This window comes from Urocitellus parryii, chromosome 2 (genome assembly GCF_045843805.1).
Source record: "Urocitellus parryii isolate mUroPar1 chromosome 2, mUroPar1.hap1, whole genome shotgun sequence".
In the NCBI taxonomy this organism is placed as follows: domain Eukaryota; kingdom Metazoa; phylum Chordata; class Mammalia; order Rodentia; family Sciuridae; genus Urocitellus; species Urocitellus parryii.
In genome coordinates this window covers 28,072,717-28,096,425 of record NC_135532.1, presented here as the reverse complement: position 1 = coordinate 28,096,425, position 23,709 = coordinate 28,072,717, and the positions used below count along the sequence as shown (strand labels likewise).

The 23,709-nt window shown below is 32.1% G+C and overlaps 1 protein-coding gene across 6 annotated transcripts in view; it reads right to left on the bottom strand.

Annotated features, from left to right (window-relative positions):
* Window positions 1–23,709, bottom strand: part of Pds5b (PDS5 cohesin associated factor B) — a 195,783-nt gene that overhangs the window by 85,523 nt on the left and 86,551 nt on the right. For all 6 annotated transcript variants that reach the window (XM_026395124.2, XM_026395125.2, XM_026395128.2 and 3 more), the window contains exons 7-13: window positions 22,591–22,671; window positions 16,720–16,860; window positions 14,495–14,610; window positions 11,133–11,227; window positions 4,831–4,976; window positions 4,457–4,608; window positions 3,335–3,448 (exon numbers count right to left, since the gene is read on the bottom strand). In XM_026395124.2, coding sequence (XP_026250909.1) covers window positions 3,335–3,448; window positions 4,457–4,608; window positions 4,831–4,976; window positions 11,133–11,227; window positions 14,495–14,610; window positions 16,720–16,860; window positions 22,591–22,671 — 845 coding nt within the window. The remainder of the gene's footprint in view (window positions 1–3,334; window positions 3,449–4,456; window positions 4,609–4,830; window positions 4,977–11,132; window positions 11,228–14,494; window positions 14,611–16,719; window positions 16,861–22,590; window positions 22,672–23,709) is intronic.

Here is a 23,709-nt window from a genome sequence, read left to right as displayed (position 1 = left end):
ACCCCTAATGCCCAGACTGTCTTCCAGGCAAATTTAATGAGAAGCTTTTAAGGAGAGATACAGGTGTCGGTTTTGTTTAAATCTCTCAAGGTGATTCCAAAATGTAGCTAAATTAAGGAAAATATGTAATTATACCTTAGAGAAACCCCTGAAGGCATGCACTAAACTTTAAATATTTATAATACGACTAGAAGGAAGGAAGAAGCGAGGGAGGGAGGGAGGGGACTGGGAGGGAGAGAGAGAAAGAAAGGGTTTGGAGTACAGCTCAGTGGTGGACTGCAGGCCTGACGAGTACAATTCCCAATAAATACCATGAAAAGAATTAAGACACACATCCATTCTCTCTATTGAGACAAATTTCCAATGTGAAAAAATGAAATAAAATTGTGGTTTAATGACATAATGTAATTCTATACTGCAGTGAATAAATAGTCTTTCACTATTTATGATAATACAGATGAATTGTGAAACACAAGAATGAAAAAAGTCACGAGACAATACACAAAATTATTCCATTTTCATCAAGTTCAAAAAGAAGCAGAAATATTATTAAGGGATACCTACACATCCATACGTACACAAAGGTATTTTTTATAGGAGATGAGAGAAACGAGAGACTAGAGGTTATCTCTGGGAAAAAGATAGGAAGATGGAAGGGCAACAAGTTCACAAGTTGGATGGTATATTTGTAGATATTTTAATTTTATTATACATAATAGCTCACATTTATGTAATTTATTATCATTACAGAATAAAGAATGTAATGGTCTTTGGAGAAAACACAGGTAAATACTAAAATTTTGGCAAGTATTACTGTGGATCAGTTAATTCCAAAGTTGGTGAGGATAAAATGATATATACCTAACTTAAACAGTTATATTTTATTCACAAACTATTTTTGTAGAATCAAAGTCTTTTCAAGGACAGGCCTAAAGTAAAATTTACTTTCAACATTTCAGTGGCATTATTTTTCAGAATATCTCTTATTAATGAGTGCTTTATTTTTAAATTCAATCAAATATATTTATCATTTAAGTGAAGAGTAATGTCTGATATGGTTTGTTTTATAAGTACTATTTATAATTTGTGTTTCTACTTACAATTATTTTTCTTATTTTCTATTTCTAGTATTAAGTTTTTATTAATTCTTTTTCATTCCCTGGATCTGGAAACTCTGTACTAATTCCATTCTTTTAAAGGTGACTGTTAAATTTCTAAAATGTGTACCTGACATATGGTCTCATTAGTTGACATGTCTATAGTTTTACTCTTACATGATAAAAGAACATTAGAACACTTTTTAGTGCATATTACTTACCTATTATCTTACATGTTTTATGTCTGATAAGGTCCAAAATTTTTCACAATGTCATGGCACCAACCAGAACAGTGGGCAGTAGAAGAATGTCCTGGAGACCCTCCTTCTATGACTAGACACAAGGAACTATGGGACGGAGGGTTCCAGGGACACTTGAGAGAGTTCACATACAATTAATTGCAGGGAGTATGCTGATTAAATATCAGCCTAGATGCATGCTTACTTTTAAATCTACATCATCCTTATCAAAAAAAAACCTTATTATTTTTATAATCCTTTATTTAGATTTGCAAATATATTTGAAATTTTTGTTGCTTCTTCCATATCCTCTCTTTCTTACAAAAAAAACCAAACAACTCTTTAAGTAATTTTTTCACATAAGATCTGAAATAGCAAATTCTCAATTTTTGTTTAGAAGCATCTTCACTTCATTTTTACAGCTGAATGATATTTGAATTGAGTCAAGGAGTCAAGATATGCTTCGATTTCCAATAAGACTGTTTCAAACAGGATATATATGCCACATCTCATCCAATCTAAGAGGCTATCAACTGTACCATAAGAAAAAGAACCACCAATTAAACTACAACAAGTGACTATTTTAAGATGCATTCCAATTGCAGTGAAAAATTTACAATATATGTAATAAAATTAAATATAGTTAGTATATTTTACTACATACAGTAGGAAACAATGACTTTTGGAACCAAGAAGAACTGATTTTGAAACATGGTTCTCTTACTAAAACTGATTTGACTTTATGCAAGTTAATTATTTCTGTGTAATTCAGTTTACTATATGTAAAATCAGAAAAATACTACTTGAATTAGAGGCTGTATAGGGTTTTATTTCTCCCTATAAAAAGCCAGATAATAAATATTTTAAGCTTTATGGGTCACAGTATGTCTTTTGCAACTACTTTTCCATTATAATGCCAAACTATTCATAGACAATGCATATTTCAGTGCCTGAAATACAATGGGTATCAAGGAATGTACATTTCTATATAAATTATCAGTAATGTATAATTTTTACTAAGGAGGAAATGAAGTCTTAAGTCCCATTAAGCAGAAGTACAAATGAAAATTACATATGGCTCTTTCAAACTCCAATTTCTGAACATGTTAATTCTCAATAGTTGTAAACCACTGGACTACTATGGGTTTACACTTTCTAAGATCTACAGTAAATCCCTAGACCTCAACTTCTTAATCCTTAATTTGATTCAATTAGATTAGCAATGTGTCTTCCATGTCTCAAATATTAACTCACTACCTAGAATCCAAAGGTACTTTTTGAATAAAATGTGATCATAAAAATATATCTGTAGTCAGGTATGGTAACACACAGCAACTATAGAAGCTGAGGCAGGAGGAATGCAAGTACAAGGCCAGCTTTAGGAATTTAATGAGACCCTGACTCATAATAAAATAAAAAAGGCTGGGTGTACAGCTCAGTAGTAAAATGTACTGGGTTCAATCCCCAGTATGGCAAGTAAATTAACAAACTCATGCGCGCGCACGCACGCACACACATACACACACACACACACAATTTGTGCTTACCCTTTTACTAAACTATAATACTGTGTTGAGGGTATGTAGCACAAAAGTTTGTGTCCTACTGCTTTATATCATAATTTAAATCAGTACCACTTAAGAATCAGATGATAGTATTTTCATAATATGGACCTTTCTAACACCTTAAGGGAAAAAAAAATAGGTATATCACATTTCTTGAGATACCAACAATATGAAAACCTTAGAAAAAAATCAAATTCTAAAAGATTCCAAATCAATTAGTTCTACTTTTTAATTGCTTTAAGTTGCTTGATCTCATTTTGACAAAACTTCTTAAAAAAAGAAAAAAAGTTGAGTATTTTATTGTGTCTTGACCCTTTAAAACAATGTTTACAGTACATAGTTTACATTTTCAAATAAAGCTATTTGTGGTTTCTTTTCCATAAAATCCAATAGTGCAAAAGATGAAAAGAAGAGTGTGACATTTGAGACATACTTCACAGCATTTAAATCCAATGTGGCATACAAGTAATATAAGCACTTCATCCGCTCTGTAGTTTCCAAATTGTGGGGAACCATGTATTGAGCAAAGATCCGTTCAACAAGTAATCTATAAAAGCACAAAGAAGGGACCATGTTGACTCTTTTTAAATGTACTAAATTTGTATGTAAAATTCTAAAACATACAATAAATACATATTAAACAAATTCCTGACTTTTTAAAGTTATTATCATGAAAAACAGCCTGGTTAAAAGTACTCAGAAATTACTAAGTCCTCTCTCTCATTTCCTTTGTTAGCCTAGAGCTTTGATGGCACCTCTGTTTCCCCCCACCATGGCTTACTGCATGAAGAGGCCCAGAAGAAGAGGCACTACCCCCTCTCCCCAAAAAAGAAAGAAATGTACTAGCAAGTCATAATGCAAATTCTATACACTAATACCAGCCACTCAAAAAGTCTAAAAACTACTTTTATGAAAATAAATTTCTTAGATAATGTTAACCCCTAAGACCTCAAGTTCTAATTTCTACAAATCTCCAAATTTTGATACAAACCTATGCTTCTTTTCTCACTCTAACATGCTATAGGCATAACCATTTAGATCCCACTAATAAGCTGTCAATTCAGACTGTAAACAGGATTTGTGGCTTTACTGATTGTGAAAGGACTGAGATCCATACAAGATCTATCCTTAGGCAGATAATGTATTTTTAAACAAATTTATAAACTGTATTTAGCCTTGACTAGGAATTGGTTCTATTTAAAATGCCCTTAATCCAGTTTATTTTTATTTGAATTTCATTTGAAAAAACTGAGACTCCTTATAACACAATAATGAAACAAAATTAAATTATAACTAGATATATTCCTACTTTCAGATTTAACTCTGTTCACAAATAATGCATAAAAAATAATATAAAAATTGTACCCATCCCTAAAGTTGTGCACATTACTGCTTCTTTTGTGGCTTTGGTGAAAAAGAGAAACTACTCATTTCATTTCCTTTGTAATAAAAACTAAGGAGAAAATTTAAAGTGGCAATCAAAACAGTTTGCATAAAGCAACAGATCAAGAAATTACACCCCAAATCATCAAATACACATATATAGTGTCCTTACCGATCATCAATACTATTTTGGTAATATATATGTAGCAATTTGTCCTTAATCCATGATATCTGTTTTGCAGCATCTTTTCCAGCTGCTGATTGTAAAGCATATTTCTTGTAAATTTGGGCAAGTCCCATCATAGCTTCTTTACGCACTCTCCACTTAAAATAAAAATAAAAAAGTTTTCTTTATAATGTAAAACTGCTTCTATTGTACAAATTCAGTAAACTGTAGTAGTAGTTTTTCATTTCCCTTCACTTTCCTTCAAGCCCCAGATACTGAATTTAACTACTATATTTATTAAAAAACAGTATTTTCAAGTGAAATACTATTTTCAAATATTAAAAATAAAAACCTACTTATTATTACTTATTTCTACTTACCCGTTTATCTAATGTTCGCTCTCTCACAAAATTAAGTAAGTGATCATTGACCAGAAGAATATCCTTTTTAGCAGCTGTAACTATAGACACGATAACATCATGCCTAATAGCTTCCTCAGGGTCATGTGACCTCACTTTAAGATACTCTGAAAGATAATATACTCTTTGATTAAAATGGAAACTTTAACAATTAAAATGTTTAAAAAGATTGCAGAAAACCTGTGAAAATAAACCACAGCAAAAACAAAACCTAAGTAGAAGGTTCAATATTTCAAGAAAGTCAAGAGCCAGAAAAAGGAAGAGAAAGGAAGAGGAGAAAGGTCAGCCCTTCAATCAAATAATAATGCTTACATGCAACTGAACAGTAAAACCTCTCTCCTCATTGGCTGGGCAAGGAAGCAAATTAAGTAGTTTCTAACTTCATTAATTAAGCAAATCATAGAAATGAACAAAATTCTATCAATGTTAAACATTTCGTTTTTGTTTTCCATATAAGTAGATAAAACACTCAAGTCAAGCTGTGCTATTGGGAAAAGGCTAGAGTATTAGAATTTCTTTCCTGAAATTAAGGAAACCCTGAATAAGGTTACTGAAAGAATAAAATTGAGATATTGGCAGCCAAGAAACAGAATAAGAAAGATTTTGGGGCAGTTCGACTAAATGAGAAAAGGCCAAGGGAAAGATAGAAGAAATGAAACAGATTTCACAATTATGAGTCAAAAACATAGAGTTCATTCATAGCAATGAGTAAACTGGAAAACAAATTTAACATACTTCAGTAATGAAATCTTAGGCTTTAGGTCCAAAAACTAAACACAAATTAAACAAAATACTACTCATCTTTTTATTATGAGAGAGAAATTTGGTTGTTTGGGTTACTAAAAATAGTCTTGCCTATACACAAAAAGTATTTTTGATTTTGAGTAGATTTAATTCTCTAGAAACAGTTTTAACAAACAATTATGATTCAAGCACCCATAACATCACTGCCCATGTCATAACCCCTCCACTTTGCACATGCTGTATTAATAGAAACTATTCTAAAAGTGAGAAAGACTACATGTTGCTAGAAAAAACTTCTAAAGAAATGCAAATGTTGTTTACCTAACCCAGTAAATTTAGCACTATGATTTCAAATGAACATGTTAAAAGAGCTCAAATTCCTATCCTTACCAAGATACATACAGAAGTTTTATAGTTAACTGTACTCCAAAAGCATCACATACTATTTTATGTGTCACGTAGAAAGAAAAAAAATCCAATGACACTCCATCAATTTTAAGATGCTTCACAACTTCTCTAAAACTAGTCATTCATGTTAAACAAGTATACACAAATATTATTATTATTTCATAGACATCAACTGAGAGGAGAAAGTAATAATGGAGAAGAAAAAAGAAATTCTCAATTATTAGCATAACAAAGCATCTACTAATATTCTTCACAATATGGCTGCATCCCTCAAAATCTGGCTAAAGTCACAAGACTGAATCTCACAATTACTACCAGCAAAAGAAGATAGATCTGTGTGTATAACATATTTCTGCTTACTCCTGAAACTCTACTAAAATGGTTAAAGGAGAAACATAAAAGAGATCATAGCAAGAGATGATCTGTCAACAAAATTTTGACAGATACAACACAGGTAAATGACACAGGACAAAGGAAAAGGATGAAATCCAAATGAGAAAGAAAACATTAAACAAGCTCATTTTCAGAACAGAACCCAGGAAATATTTAAAAATTTCAGAGACCTAAAGAGACAAGAGATGCCGACTTTGGCTGAATGCAAGGAGTGCCAAAAATCTATATAAATGTTAACAGTGGCTTACCAATTGAGAACTATTCTTTGACTTCCCCTCTCTTAGCTCTGCATTCTAAATTCCAAAGATAGCCTACACCTAAATTATTAAGATGTTATAAGCTAAATAATCTTTCTTTAAATTCACAAAATTCAGAACATTTAGTGACCCTCAGATAACATTAGAATCTATAATGCACCTGTGCATCAACTAACACAAAGCATGTAAATTACTTTGAGGTTTAACTTTCAGAAAAGTAATACATTTGTCTAAAGAATTACAGGTAATAGCCTGAGATGGTCAAGGTCAATGTTCTAGGCTAGAGGAAAACAAGGGAGACCCATTGCCGTGAATGGCCAAGACCCATTCAGCACATAGTCTCCCTGCCTACTGTCCTATCCATTCTTTCCCTAACTATACATTACATCTGGATATAATTTTTTAATTACATTAAGTAAATTACTTTACAAATTTTATTTAAGGACATCAAAAGTAGAATTATAAGTTATTTGATTAAGAGAAGCGCTGGATCTGCTGGGGTTGAGAACCACTGCAGCACAAGGTTCATATGCAGAAAGTAAGATGATAGTCCTGGTCAGGAATGAAGCCCATGGAATTTAAAATATTAGCGGTGGTGAGCTTAAAAGAAAATATTATAATTGAAGATCTGATAGAAAGTGATAAAAATCAAAGCTTTCACCTTCAAACAAAATGAAGGATTGTTTTCTTACTCTCATTAGAGTTTCGTCACTCTCTAGCAGTGAAAATCTCAGAAGATCTGCCACCATATTTCACGTAGGGAAGAAAGAAATAAGACAGAAATCTTCTATAAAATGAAATAAATAGATAGAATATAGCCCTCATCTGTAGAAAAGGGATGGCAGTTAGAAAGTTCGAAGAATATATGAAAAAAAAAAAAAAAAGCGAATCCCATTATTGTGTACATCCACAAGAATGGGGTACTAATTAGAATAAGATATTAAATATGCATGCATAATTTTATCAAAACATTCTACTGTCATGTACAATTAAAATAATCAATAAAAAAATAAATAAAAGTTCAAGGGGAAAAAAAATGAGAGACTATATCTAAGGTCATCAGGAAAGAGAAAAAGCCAACAGAGACCTAAGAAGGAACAATAAACTTTGGCAGTTAATTCCCAGCACTATCTCTTTCCTACTTTGTAAATCCTTTACAACCTATGTGACCTAACATGAGAGCAAATTCAAAGAAAGAGAAGCTCTCTGTAGTCATGTATAATTTAACTTGGTACAGACTGCTACAAGTTGAAAAGAAAAAAAACACTAAGGTCTGATTATACTTAAACAAATGAAAAAAATGACAAACACTGTATAAAAGTGAGAAAATTCAAAATCTAAAATGAAAGCCTAAAAATAAACGAAGAATTTATTTTAATGGTATCATTTTGATACCATTAAAATAAATTTTAATAATAAATTTTAAGAGAATATGACCAGTTTTTCATACTGAATTATTTCGAATTCTTTAAGCTTCTTAAAGATGAATAATAAAACTAAAAAATATATTGGAACACCAATGAAACTCCATATCATACACAACCACAAGAATGGGATCATAATTAGAATAAGTTATACACTATGTATGTATAATATGTCAAAATATACTCTACTTCACGTATATCTAACAATAACAAATAAAAAAATATTTGAGATAAGTCATACCTAAATACTTTCAAGAATAAATCTTTAAGAATGGTATGAACAAGTGAGACACAAAAGGAGAGAAAAAACTAGACTTTGGAAAGTAAGTGAACAAATATAACTTTAGATTTTCAAGAAAACAAAATTCCTAGCCAGTAAAGGGGAAATTGGTAAACCAATCCATATATTACACATTATACAAAAGTCATAGGAACTGTACAAGTACTTCTGGAGCTTCAGGCAATGGAGAAGAAGGGAGAAGGGGCACCTGGATGAAAACTGAGAAAATACAACAACCCATCTAGAAGATTACCCCTATGCCATTTCAAACTGATCCTAAAGAAAATAGTGCAAATTAAAGAATCTCTAACGTGGGGAATACCCAAACAGTTGAGGGCATGGACATCATAATCTAAAAGAATATTAAGTAAACAACAGACAAGAAATGTGAATGCAGAAATCCACTGTCCTTACAGAAAGGACGTTCTTCATGGAAATCCGACCCACTAAAGTAGAAATATCTAAAGTAAGGGTCTTCCCACAAATAACTCACCCTTATAACCCTAAAGTTCAGAGTTGACAGATCCATTCATAATCTCAGAAATTTCCAAGTGGCTTTTCATTTAGTCACATTCCTGTTCCCATTAAACAGCTTCAAATTACCAAGCATTTTGAGGAAATGTTTTTAACAAAGAAAACAGACACAAAAACAATAAAATGGTGGTGTGGGGGGGGGCAGTTACTAAAAACATTTTGTAGAGGAAAAGAACTCCCCACAAAACTAACATTCATGGTAGCAGAAAATACTACATCGAATAACACAAAAAAAGGATGCTATAAAAAAAGAAATATCCAGAGGGAAAAAAGGAGGAAAGACGACATGGGGAGACAGGAGGGTGAAACAGACAGACAGATACACAGACATGCAGGCAGAGAAATAAAAGGACAGGAAGAAAGGGAAAGAGAGAGGAAGAAAGAAAAAAAGAGTCGATGTGGAGGGAGGGCAAAGAAGGGAAGAAGAATGCATAGTTCCAGTATCAAGGCTATACAGAAGCAGCTAACTGTATAAGCAATCCAGATGTGAAAAGGAAGATAGACAGCTCCAAAGTGAGATGTCTCCCTGGAAAAGGATGAAACTGGTAAAAATACCTGCTTCTTTAGATGATTGATAATAATTTAATATAAATGCATTACTATGACAAGTTTTTGTTTAAATACAAATGAATATAGTTCGTGGTATTCTTTATCAAAAGAAACTCAGTAGTAGTAATTAAGATTTGAAAAGCAATGATAAGGAAGACTGTAAAAAAAAAGGCAGTTAAAAATGTACTACAGGGCTGGGATTGTAGCTCAGAGGTAGAGCACTCGCCTAGCATGCATGGGGCACTGGGTTCGATCCTCAGCATCACATAAATATAAAATAAAGACATTGTATCCACCTATAACTAAAAAATAAATATTTTAAAAATGTACTACAAATTGGGAAGTTTTAAAAAAATAAATGACTAAAAGAATGTGAAAGATGAGAGACTGATAAGTTAAAGCCTTTAAGGGTCTGTGATTGCTCAGAAAAAAAGCTATAGTTCTGGTTAATTTTAGACTTCATTACCAATTATGTACTCAAAGCACCAAAAAATAGTGTTTACTTTGGAACCCACAGAAAAGAAAGGAAAAATTAAAACAAAGAAAATCCATCCAACAGAAAAGAGAGAGAAACATAAAAAGAAAGAAGCAAGGAAAAAAAAAGAAATAGTAGAATAAGACAGCAAGTTCAACTCCCATCAAATTCAAATAATATTTCAATGAAATGTTCTAAACACATTATAATACTATACATTCTTTTTTTTTTAAAAGAGAGAGTGAGAGAGAGAGAGAGAGAGAGAGAGAGAGAGAGAGAGAGAGAGAGAGAGAGGGAGGGAATGAATTTTTTTAATATTTATTTTTTTTTTAGTTCTCGGCGGACACAACATCTTTGTTGGTATGTGGTGCTGAGGATCGAACCCGGGCCTCACACATGCCAAGCGAGCGCGCTACCGCTGAGCCACATCTCCAGCCCAATACTATACATTCTTTATGGAAAGATACACATGTGGTAGCTATAAAAACATGGATGGTATGTAGACCAAATTCAGTTGAGTAGCTATACTCTATAAAAGCAGGGAGAACAGTTTGTGAGGGCATTTTGACTATATACGTTTTTAATCTCAAAAACACAGCAAGTGCTAACATTCATAAGGAAGACATAGTGGCTGCTAAACTAATCTAAATCTTCTGGGCTATTTAATAATATTTAAAAATTGAACAGAACAGTAATAGATATGATATTCTCATTAGTACATAAATGCAAATTTCTGAACTGGCTTATGCCATCCAGAGTTTTAAAGCTACCTCCAACTAGCACAGTGAAATTAAATTACAAATCAATGACTCTCACCTAGTTCTTAAAATATTAAAGACTATGAGTCTTAACAATCTATTCAGTCAACACCGGTTCAAATTCAAATTCTGTAAAAAAATTTGGAACTGTCCGTTAACTAAGAAACTAATTTTCATGAAGACAGTAACTTTTCATAGGTGTTTCTAGCCAACACAGGAACTATGCTATAAAGATTATAGCTTCAGAGAATAATTTTCAAGATGATGAATTGGAATAAGACAATTTCAACTACTAAAACAACAAAGATTTTTGCCTTTATAAAAGTAAGGATTGTAAAACAAACACACACACACACACACACACACACACACACACACACACACACACACCCCGCCCACTAAGAACACCTAGGAATATTTGCTGTTACATGTATATAGTACCTGTTAAATCCTTTGCTAAATCAGGATGGTTCATGAGACAATGACTAGCAAATTTCACACATTCCAGGCGTATTGGTACATGGATATCATTAAACCTGATAAAATATAAAGGCACACAGTAATATTTAGAAGAGAAACAGATGTATTTAATCTATACTCAATTTTATTTTTTGAATTAAAGAAAAGTCAATTTATATAGGAAAATCCAAAATGAAGCCAGACCATTTTTAACAAATTTTTTGACTATATATCAATTAATCAACTAAAGCAATCTCATAATTTTAAGAACCATGCAACTTGAGAGAATCTTTTAAACATTAAATATTTGGCTTAGATGTAAGAATTAGAATGACAATATTTTCCTATAAATATACTTTCAGCTAGTCAAGATGGTGCATGCTTGTAATCTCAGAGACTCAGGAGGCTGAGACAGGAGAATCACAAGTTCGAGGCCAGCCTTAGCAAGACCCTGTCTCAAAATAAAAAAAAGGTCTGGAGATGTGACTCAGTGATTAAATATCTCTATGTTCAATTCCAGTACAAAAAAAAAAAAAAAGACCTTTCAAAATATATCTGTTGTAAATGTACATGTGATGGGTGTATATTTTTTTTCCAGAGAAATGTTATATAAATCCTACTCCATGTTTGGAAAAAAAAGTTTTCTCCAAAGTATTTTTTCTTAAATATAGGACATTCACGAATGTCACATTAAACTCCTGTTATTTTATATCACATGACTTCAAATTTATCCCAAAATTATTCCTATCCAATTAAACATCACAATTTTTATGTTTCCAATAATAGCAAAGCAAACTATATCTATAAATACTTATGTCACTATAAAAATTTAAATCCCTTTGGTTGATATGCCATGTAAATCTCTTAATTTTGTTCCCACCCCCACATTTTTAATAATTTTTTTGGAGTAAATGGTATGATGTATAAGTATAGACTTTTCCCATGGTTTAGATTTTGCTAATTTTATCATTCTGATATCTATTAACAGGTTCCTAATCTTAAGACATAGCTAATGATATCTAGAAATATAATCATATTAGGATTCAATTTTATTTTCAGCAAGACTACTTCAAAGACAGTATTGTGTTTTCCATCAGAAAGCATATGATATTTTGTAGATTATCACTAATGGATGGTGTTCAAAGTCTATATACATTCGTTCATAAAGAAATACAAAATTATTTTCTTTTTTAAAAAACATTAAGTGTCAATATCATTAAAGTGAAGTCATGATTTTCTATTCAATATCTTTACATGGCTCAGTTCTGTAAAATCAAAAGACTACCAAATTTTGTATCACCCAATACCGTAAGAAATAAAATTTAGCATTTATATAAAGAAGAAAAAAGCCTTCAAAATCAGCACCAAATTACTCAACTTTTTTTTTTTTTAACTCTATAAAGTACCACCTCCCTCTCTAGTACAGAAAGTACTAAAATCTGGCCTATGGGTCCATATAAAGTTTCCAAGTTTCCTAAGTGTTTTGAATTCAACTATTCAATCCTATATACCTTACTCATACTTTTTTCAATTACACATGCAGCTCATTATCATTACAAATTAATACAATGAAATATCTTCTAAGACAGCTACTAAAAATTGGTGTTGTGTTTCATTTATTTCTGTTATTGTTGTTTTCGTGGTGTTTTTCTTGTGTTTTGTGCTGGAAATCAAACCCAGACCTTAGACAAGTTGTCTACCACTGAGCTACACCCCAGCCCAAAAGTTGGTACTATTTAATTCTATGTGAGTTTTGTGTCATTAATATTAAAAGGAAAAATTACAATGTAATAAAAGGTGTCACGTAAATAGGATTTCCCAACCGAAAACCTATAAAGTAAATTCTGCATAATACAAGTCCTAATTTTAAAATATACTAAATGTCTATAACAGCCAGGTACCACATAACATTTCAATCAATGTCAGAACCCATATTACCATGGTTCTTTAATGTTGTAGTGAGACAGAAAAATTTCACTTCATGTCACAGTCATCTTAGATCATGTAAGCACATTCTAAAATGGTCACATAACAAGAAATCACAAGTTAATCATTTCTCATAATGTATCTCTGTCATTTAAGCAATACATGACTATACATTAAAAATGTATTTCTCTTTCAGAAATTTAAATAAAATGAACTTGGAGTTGCATAATTTAAAATGATAGAATACTGTACCCTGCTGTCCAAGAACTTTCCACTGCATTAAAGTTAAAAAAAAAAACACCTCTAGGGAAAAAAAAATAAGTGACAATGGGGTGACAATAGGCTAATATTTATTATCTTAACTTCCTCATTAAAAAATTATTATTGATGGGCGGGGGTTGTGGCTCAGTGGTAGAGTCTTGCCTAGCATGCGTGAGGCACTGGATTAGATCCCCAGCACCACATAAAAATAAACAAACAAAATAAAGGTACAAAAAAAATTTTTTGATTATTATTGAACTATGTAAACACTAAGAAATCAGATTCGTAATTTAGAGCTCAACAGGCACTTATAAAGGCTTATATACTCATTTAACAAATTTAGAAAAATGAAACCAAAAGATTATTTAAAATCACTGACTGTTCTATCATTATAATGGAAAAGACGTTATGATACCAGTACAAACATTTGAACACAAAAATAGAATCAGAACCTTTAAATCCTGTTAGTGTATGACTTAACTGCATAATGTGTTGTCAGAATAATTTAAGAGAATAAAAATTATCCTTTAGTCTCAAGGTTAAATTATGGTTTCAGCCATAGCATTTGTAGTGCTCTTATATTTTCAAGGTCAGGAATCTCTTTGTGAAAAGGTAATGAAATGAATCTCTCCCAAAGGAAAGTAACATCCAAAAACACACTCAAAATCTTGCAACCAATTTCAGGTATTATGTGGCTCAATAAAGGCATAAAAGGAAAGCTAGGTCATCATTAAAAAATACAGAAAGATAGAAAGAGAAACGTACATAAGTCATTTATTTATCAATTTTGCTAATATCCTTATTTTTTTAATTATCTCCAAATAATCTAATTAAATACAACTTTTTGTGGAGGGGTTTCATCTCCCTGAAGTATTTTCAGACTCTGAAATTGTATATTTTAATTTTATAGTTGTAATACTATGTGAGATAGCTTTTAAAATATATCATCATAGAATGAAAAGATAAAGGGAAATTTTGAAATACCATTATCAACATTGAAAACTTCAAATGATTGTACTGGTATCATATCGTCTTTTCCATATATATTTTAATGATTTCAGAGGACACAACTTAAATATAAATGCTGTTTTAAAAAAAGCAATCTAAGTAGATATAAATGTATATTACTTTTTTCCAAGGAAACCAAAATCATATACCTGCCCAAGTAGCACTGCCAAAGTGGTTTGTTTTGAGACGCCAATTCTGAATCCTTTGCCCCAAACATTTTTGCTAGTAGTTTAACAACTTGGAGTCGTTCCTCATTATCATTGCTCTACAACAAAACATAACCAATTTTAAAATCATAAAGCAGATGTTCAGAACATGACTTATCCCATGGTTTCCCTTATCCCATGGTTTCTCTTATCTTTCTATTCACAGAAACAGAAAAACTTTTATGAACTCCAAATGAAAAACTTGCATAAAAAATGTCCACTACACTTTTTATAAAATTAAACTCATCATAAATGTGCTAATCTTCTCAAATTACATTAAGGTAGTACACCCTACATAAAAACACAGTCTTAAAAGTATGATAATGTTAGAGGGCCCCTCCTACATCTAAGGTTTACTTCCATTCGTAACCTACTAAAGAGTCTTGAAAGACTGTCATTTTTAAGAATGGACACCTGAGGAGGCCAGGCCTATAATAAACAGTGAACTTTGTATGACTGTAATTCTTAGCTATTTGTAGAAATAAGTATGTGTTGAAGTCTCCCACTAGGAGAGCCAGTTAAGCTACATAGAGCAGATTCCTAAATGAAGTTCTGCAGCATAATGATGAAGCTTTGCATATGTGAAAATTAAAATTTCTGGTGTATATTCTATAATGCAGACACCCTGGGGATGAAAATTCAACTTCATTGTTGATTTTGGTACCACTCAACAAATGAATGGTTAAATGAACAAGTAAATCACAATAGTAGACTTGAACATAGAGTGTGGCAATCAGGTCTATCAAATAGCACTAATACTCAAGTTGTTATGGATAGCACATTACAAAATTTTTTTAAACCAATGCCTTACTCATCCTAGTGTTCAAGAGCCTCCACAATATGATCTAACTCATCTCTTTATTCCGCAAAATAAGTACTTATCAGTGCTGGCTATACATTAGAACCATCTCTAAAGATTACAAACAAACCTGACGCCTGGTCTTTACTTTCAGAAATTCTGATTCAACTGGTCTGATTTAATACCTGGAAATCTACTTCATTAAGGTTCTTCGAGCAAAGCATCCAGGAGTGATTTACATTTACTTTATGCTACCTTTCAACTATAATTCTTTTGTGTTCCAGAAATTCACCCAGCACCTTCCTACCTCTATATGCTTCTGCATGCTGTCTCCTTTGCTTCAATTGTATGCTGTTTGTATCTCTTATGACACTTAAAATATCTGGACTCTTATTAGATATGGATTTTTTTTCCTCTTCCTCCCATACTAGATGTTAAGTTGGCTGAAAGCAGGGATGATAATTTCCTTATTTTTATATTTTTCAGAGTGTGTAGGAAAATGCACATAGCACTTATTTTATTTTTACTATAGAAAATCAGATAAACCAAAAAATAATCAGAAGTGTGACTGCCTTGCCTAACTAAAATTGCTAACCACATTAAAAAGGGGGCAAGGGACCAATCAACCAAATGTCTCACTTGAGAAAAATATACTCCAGACTAAAACAAGAATAATTATTCATGGGTTATTTATGGTATTCATACTATCAATGTGAACTGTTTTATTTTGGTTTTAGAAACAAATCAATTTTTTTAGAAATAAGAAATTTACATAGAAATCATTTAGGAATTTTTCTGCGTGATACACTGGGATCCATGAAAGTTTAATCATTATAATTGGCTTTATTTAATTTTATTGTAATGACCAGGAAAAAAAGGGGGGGGTGTCCTCCAATTCTGCAAATGAAACAGCATAATTTAATGTCAAAGTAATGACTTGCTACCAAAGATTTCACAGGACTCTGTGAAAACCAAACAAACTTTCAACAATAATAAGATAATATGAATAAGAAAATATTTACCATTATATGGATAATGAACTAAACAACTTATGGCCCAATCAAGAAATCTGTACTCGATAAAATGCATTCTTTGAAAACAATGCTCAAATGTATAGCTATGATCTCAAAGGCAAGCCAAAACTGGAATCAATCTGGAAAGAACCATCCTGCTAATCATTCAGCAACCAGCTACAATCTGCTAGATACCATGCCAGGCATTGGAGATACACAAACACACAAATAAATAATGGTAATACACTCCTAGTTCTGTTACATTCAGTTAAAATTACTTTTAAGAATTAAATAGCCATATATAATACTCTTTGCTAACTTGGGTGACAGAATCACATTATTTTTATAACAGTTACCTTTAATTTAAACTCAAGCTGGGGTAAAACAGAGAGCAGCAAATGACTATCAATATTGTAGAGCTCCAAAATTAAGTCAAACACATGTTCTGACAAATCACTGATAGATGTTTTCCCAAGCATCAGAACCTGATTAAAAAACTTTTGAAGAGGAAAAAAAAAATTGCCATTAGTAGAAATGCCAAAGATAAAATGAATTTGCCAAAGTCTTATTATTCATTAAATTCATTATTATTTTAAGCAAAGTCAAACTAGGCATATCAAAACATTTTGTAACAGTGGACAGGAAAACCATTAAAGGCTACGTGAAAAAATAAAACATGGAATTCACCTTGTACACAGTAAAACAGATTTGTATTGACTCATCAATTAATATGTAACAGTAAACCCTCTACCTTTCAAATACATCTTGTTCCCCATTGTGATAATTTATTGTGTTTTTGACAGCTTCGTTTTAAGTGTCAACTTGGTAGGATTAAGGGATACCTGCATAGCTGGTAAAGCATTGGATGTGTCTTCAAAGTGTTTCCAGAAAAGACTAAATCCATGGACTCCTCAAGTGGGGAAGGTTGCCCTCGATGTGGGCGGGTACTATCCAATTGACTGGAATCCAGACACAACAAAAGGACAGTGGAAAGGCGAATTCATAGTTCTCTCTCCTGGAGCTGGGACCTCTATTACTGCCCTTGGACATCAAAACTCCAGGTTCTCCAGACTTTCTGACTACAAGACCTGCACCAGCAAATTCCCCCTCTCCCATTGGGTTCTCTAGCTTTTTGCCTTGGAATGAGATAAACCATCAGCTTCTCTAGTTATATAGCTTTCGGACAGCCTTTGACAGACTCCATAATAGCTTGAACTAATTCCCCTAGTAAATTTCCTCTCATACATATATACATACACCTATCCTACTGATTATTTCTCTGAAGAACCCTAATAAGAATGTCATCACCTCACTGGATAAATTCCTTAGGGGAAGAAGTTCACATCTTGTTTACCTTAGAGTACAGAAAACAACAGCATCTAAAAGAGTCTTCTTATGCTTTTATAAGTAGAAGCCAATTGTATGTTTCATATATATAGCTTTATATTTTTAATGCAAAGCAAATTTTTTAATCATTTTTGTCTTCTTTTACATTCTGATAAACAAGGTATACATATGTACAAAGTTTACAACCTTAATTAAAATCCAATTAAAAGCACATATAAACACAGTCAACAAGCTCTAAATAATTTCTGCACTCGATCATTCATCATATAACTACCAAAGTGGATAAGGATATATAACACAATAACCAAATTCCTTGTTACCTAAAATCTTCCAAAACTCTAAAAAGTTAAAGATAAACCCATAGATTCTTAAGTGTCCTTGTCTTGTCAGAGGAGTAGTTATGGATTCTTTATACCTCACAAGATGCCCTGATCTCACTGTGACAATTAATACACAACATGGCTTAATTAGGTTTTTGCTTTCTATATAGAAAGTAGAGTCAAGTATTTCACATTTCTATATTTTATCCACTTACTCTTTTCACTCTTCAATTGGTTGTAAGTGAAGTATTCAGGTCTATGAATCAATACAGATTACCTTGTCAAGAAAGGGACAAAAGAACAAATCTAATTTTTTTGGGGGGGGTGGATGTTAAAAATAACATATTTGCCCTTCCTATTTATCAATTCTGTGAAAACGGAACTTCATGACATTAAAAGGTTAAATTCTCATTGATACTAAAAATAAAGTGGCTTTTTTTTTGCTTCTATTCACAAATTTTCTCCTGTTTAAAAAAAAAAAGAGTAAACTTAAAAATCCCTCAATCTACTTTTTCTTTTTCTTTTTTTTATTGGTTGTTCACAACATTACAAAGCTCTTGACATATCCTATTTCATACATTAGATTGAAGTGGGTTATGAACTCCCAATTTTTACCCCAAATGCAGATTGCAGAATCATGTCGGTTACACATCCACAATTTTACATAATGCCCTATTAGTAACTGTTGTATTCTGCTACCTTTCCTATCTACTTTTTCTTAATAAAGAACAATAATCCATTCCAATATGACCACCATGGTAATTAAATCATCATCATCTTCCATCAGTCTGGGAAAAAAACTTACTTTACAAAATAAAGACAAAATCATTCTCTGCTTTTATTTTTTACAAATTCCACTAAAACATTCACTGAACACCTATAGTTTGCAAAAACGCAGTGATCAAGTTGATCTTCTCCATTTTATAACGAGTCTAGCACCATGCCTGACACTGAGTGGGTATCCAATACATATTTGATAAATGAATAAATAAATAACATAATATGTATTCTGGGGCTGGGGTTGTGACTCAGTGGTAGAGTGCTCACCTAGCACGTGCGAGGCCTTGGGTTCAATCCTCAGCGCCACATAAAAATAAATAAAGATATTGTGTTCAACTACAACTAAAAAATAAATATTTAAAAAAATATGTATTCTGGGGCTGGGGATGTGGCTCAAGTGGTAGCGCGCTTGCCTGGCATGCATGCGGCCCGGGTTCGATCCTCAGCACCACATACAAACAAAGATGCTGTGTCCGCCAAATATTGAAAAATAAATATTAAAGTTCTCTCTCTCTCTCTCTCCCTCTTTCTCACTCTCTCTCACTCTTTCTTTGAAAAAAAAAAAAATATGTATTCTGATATGAGTAAAAGACACGAAACCCTACGTAAGGGCTTAAATGTTAAGTAAAGGCAGATATAGATATGAATGAAACATCTTCTTCAAAAAAAAATCATTAGTCTTTCATTTGCAAATAAGAAATTAATTTACATATTACAAATCATATTTCTTAATAGCACTGCCTCCTAATGAAAGAAGGCACAAGTCAGTAATAAATCCTACCTTAGATTTACATGGCTAATTTTAGTTAACAAAGTACTTTCACCTTAAATAACAATATTATTTACTACAACCCCCAGCATTATTAGCCCCAATTTACAGAAGCAAAAACCAAGACATGGATTAAGAGATTTTATCAAATTTTATCTCTTTTAACAAGGATATAGGAGACAGTGATATTAAGAAATTTAATTTGTAGCATGTAAATGTACAAAGTAATTTTGTGCTGAATCCTAAAACTTTAAGTAAAAAGGTATGGTGAAAAATAGTTAATATTGCTAAAAAGTAATCTGTGTAGGTAATCTCTGAGCTGTCAATAAGTACTTTTTCTTTTTTATAATGTTTTAGTTTCGTTTCCTAGGTTGCCACATTAAAACTAATTCTATTATAAAAAATATTCTGCTAGGCACAGAGGTGCACACCTGTAGTCCAACCTACTCCAGAGGCTAAGTTAGAAAGATCACTTGAGCCCAAAACTTTCGAATAGCCTGGGCTATATATTGAGATCCCATCTCAAAAGAAAAACAAACAACTAAACTACAATAATCTCTTAAGTTTTGTTTTGTTTGGATTGAATCCAGAAGTACTTAATCATTAAGTCTCATCCCCAGCCCCTCTTTATTTTTCCTTTTGAGACAAGGTCTCAATAAGTTGCTCAGGGCCTTGCCAAGTTACTATTTTTGAACTTGTGATCCTCCTGACTCAGCCTCTGGAGCCACTGGGATTTTAGGCATGTGCCACCACACAGCTTCTTAAGTATTTATATATATGTAAGAATCCTCTGTATAAAGAATAAACTTGAAAATGTCAATACTTGCAAGAGTGAAAACAAGTGAGAAAAAGAGAAGTGGGGTTATAACTGACTCCGTGTCTTACTTTTTATTTGCTAATTCTGTACTGGAAAAATAAATGAGCAATGGCTATTTCATCTCTGAGCCCAAAAAGGTAGAGACTGATTTCTAACATGTACTAATTTTGTCTTGAATTTAATTGTCTTGTGAGAAAGAAATGTAACAGGAAGAGAAAAGCAATTCTCAATAACTTCTTTACTGACAGTCAAATAAGTCAAGGAACAGGGAAACATGCAAAATTAATGGATGAAGTACTACAAATAAGTATATAATTGAAAGTGTGGTAGGGCAACTTTACTAGTCCCCTTTGCCCCAGCTTCTGATAAAGAACACAACAAGAAACTAGGGGTAAGGATGGTGTCAGGGAGCCTCTATATTTCTATAGGTAAGAACAGTGGGAAATTAAGGGAAGGTATAAGTGATCAGGCAATGTTTTTACACTAATTTATCTGGGATTATTCCAAGTATTACCTTGAGGATTTCTTCTTTCTTTAACTTTCATTATCAATATTTTCAAATATACCCCAAAATCGAGAGTATAGTAAAATGAACCTAATCATGCAGCTCCACTACCATTTTACATAATTTTCTTTCTTCAATTACTCCAATGAAATATTTATAATCCCCAATCCTAGAAGAGATAACAACATGGGATCGTGTTCTTTCCTTATTTTTGTGCCAGGAAAAAAGCACTAAAATAAGATTAAGTATTCAAAAAAAAAACAAACAAAAAATCTGGCTTGACAATATCAATTTAAATAAATGACCACCAGGAGGAGCTCACCTAGTGTGCCCTCTAACTGGGCCACAGAAATACTATTGAGAGGCACTTTGAAACAAGGGAAAGTCAAGGGGTAATTAATTACAATACTTAAATCTGGATCAACACATTACAAGTGCCATTAAGTAAAAACAAAAAAAACTGAATTCTACCATTTTAACTCAAGCAAAAACCAAGATTCACAAAATTGTACAAAGCTGTACTTGGAGATCCCTTCCAATCTTGGAGCTACAAAGACAAACTACAGAATGTTATTGTACAGCTTTAGAAAGTTAACTCTTCAAAGCAATATTCTTACAAACTAAACTTATTTTTCGAAATCATCATATGGTTCTTTAAGGCAACAAGCCAGAAACAATAGAAATCTACCATTTGTTTTATAAATTATTTTACTTTCTACAGTATATCTTTTAGTGATATCTTTCATATCCTATCTACATATTTTTTTGTATACTACAAAAATATTTCTTTTCTTCTAATTTTAGGAGAATTTAAGTATTTAAACTAAAGGCTTCTTTGCTTGCTTTTTTCAAGATGACAGATTTGTGTCCTGGACTTATTTACATACAGGTGATTGAAAGGGAAAAGCAGATAGAAGGACAGAACTGTTAATTCCAGGAACCACCACTGACTCTGTTTTCTAGACTTGTGTTCTATAGGACACTCTATTAACATATACTACAATATGAATGGTGCTACCTGGAGTGGTACAACTCAACAACAGTGGAGAGAAAATAAAACCTAACAGAAGCTTTATCAATGAACCTAAATGGCTAAAAATATTTCTTCTAAAATCAATACAAGATTATCAATTATAAGTAAATAGAGTTTGGGTGATAATGGAAGTGCTCATTTCATTACAATTTTCCCTCTTTCTCAGAAAATGCAGCTTTAAATGGAATCTCTCCCAATGATAGCAATAGATAAACAACTTTCACCAAATTGTTGCCAGTCATAGCTTGCCATAAATTTCTAGATCTTGATATTTTAATTCACATCTTCTTGCTTTACAAATCAATTTAATCTCCAAAAAGCAATAAGCAATTTCTCTAAATAATGAAAAGTTCCCTAGGTTTTATGTAATTACATTTAACTCTTTTTCTAAGATTAGAAACAGTGTATCTTGCTACCCAAAATAAAAGCTGTTTTAGTTCCTAAACAATCTGAAAGAAGCACATGAACAAACAAGAAAGTGAACCTTCCAGAAAATATTAACCAAGAATAATATTAAGAAAGAAGAAGGAAAATACACTACTTAATAGTTAAAACACAAAATTTACAAAGTATACACTACTTGCTGAAATTTTGCTTCTAACAATATTTAAAACTTTGGCGTAATCCTTTGACAATGAATCACAACTAAAACTTACATTGGTAATATATGGTTCAATAGCTTGAGCTGTCCTCTTCAGTAAAGCTTTTGCCAAATCATACGCTTGCTTGTTTAAATTCTGAAAAACATGAATATAATATATTACATCTCTAACTATGTTTTGTTCTGTTTTGTTGCAGTATTGGCAATTGAATTTAGGGCTTTGCACATGCTAGAAATACACTCTAATAATGAGCTACAAACCCAATATTTCTAAACTATGAAAAGCAAAATATTACCTATATCCAAAGGACTATGAGAAAACTATCTATTGAAGGAAGAAAATTAAACCACTCTCTTTTCTTAGGATGATCTGGCCTACTAGACCATAAGCTCCCTTTCAAGCAAGAATAAGTATATTCTCTTCATATATTATTCACAACAGAATGCAAAACACATAGAAATGTTCAATAAATGTTTATAGAAGAAGAAATAATTATTTTAAATCTAGTCTCAAATTCAAATCAGGCAAGTACAAATACAGGCTATTACTTGCCAGGTCCACAAAAAGCAAAACACCATTCAGAAGATAAACTGTTTTCCAGAGTAGGCAGCAATGGGGGAAGGATTATGGCTTTTTAGACAGCTGAGAGAATGAAGACTTACTCAAAGCACATCTCAGCACACAGATTAAGTCCATAAATACAATAAGAAACATAATGAAGAGTAAAGCAAAAAGAAAAAAAATGTGCAAGAAAAAGTATCTTAAAATGTGTTTCCCAGAGACTTCAATGATGATAGAAAAACAAAGATCTACAATGGAGTTACTACTTGGGATTAAGCACATTCCAGAGAACAGAAATAGAGAATATCCTTAAATTCATTCATTCATTGTTGTTGTTGCCATTTTTTGTTTTTGGTACTGAGAAGTGAACCCAGGGATATTTTGCCACTGAGGTACATCTCCAGAACATTCATTTATTTATTTATTTGTTTGTTTGTTTATTTATTTATTTATTTAAATAAAGTTATTGATGGTCCTTTATTTATTTATATGCAGTACTAAGAATTAAACGCAGTGCTTCACACATGCTAAGCAAGCACTCTACCACTGAGCCACAACCCAAGCCCCCAGCACATTTTTATTTTGAGAAAAGGTCTTGCTAGCCTCAAACTT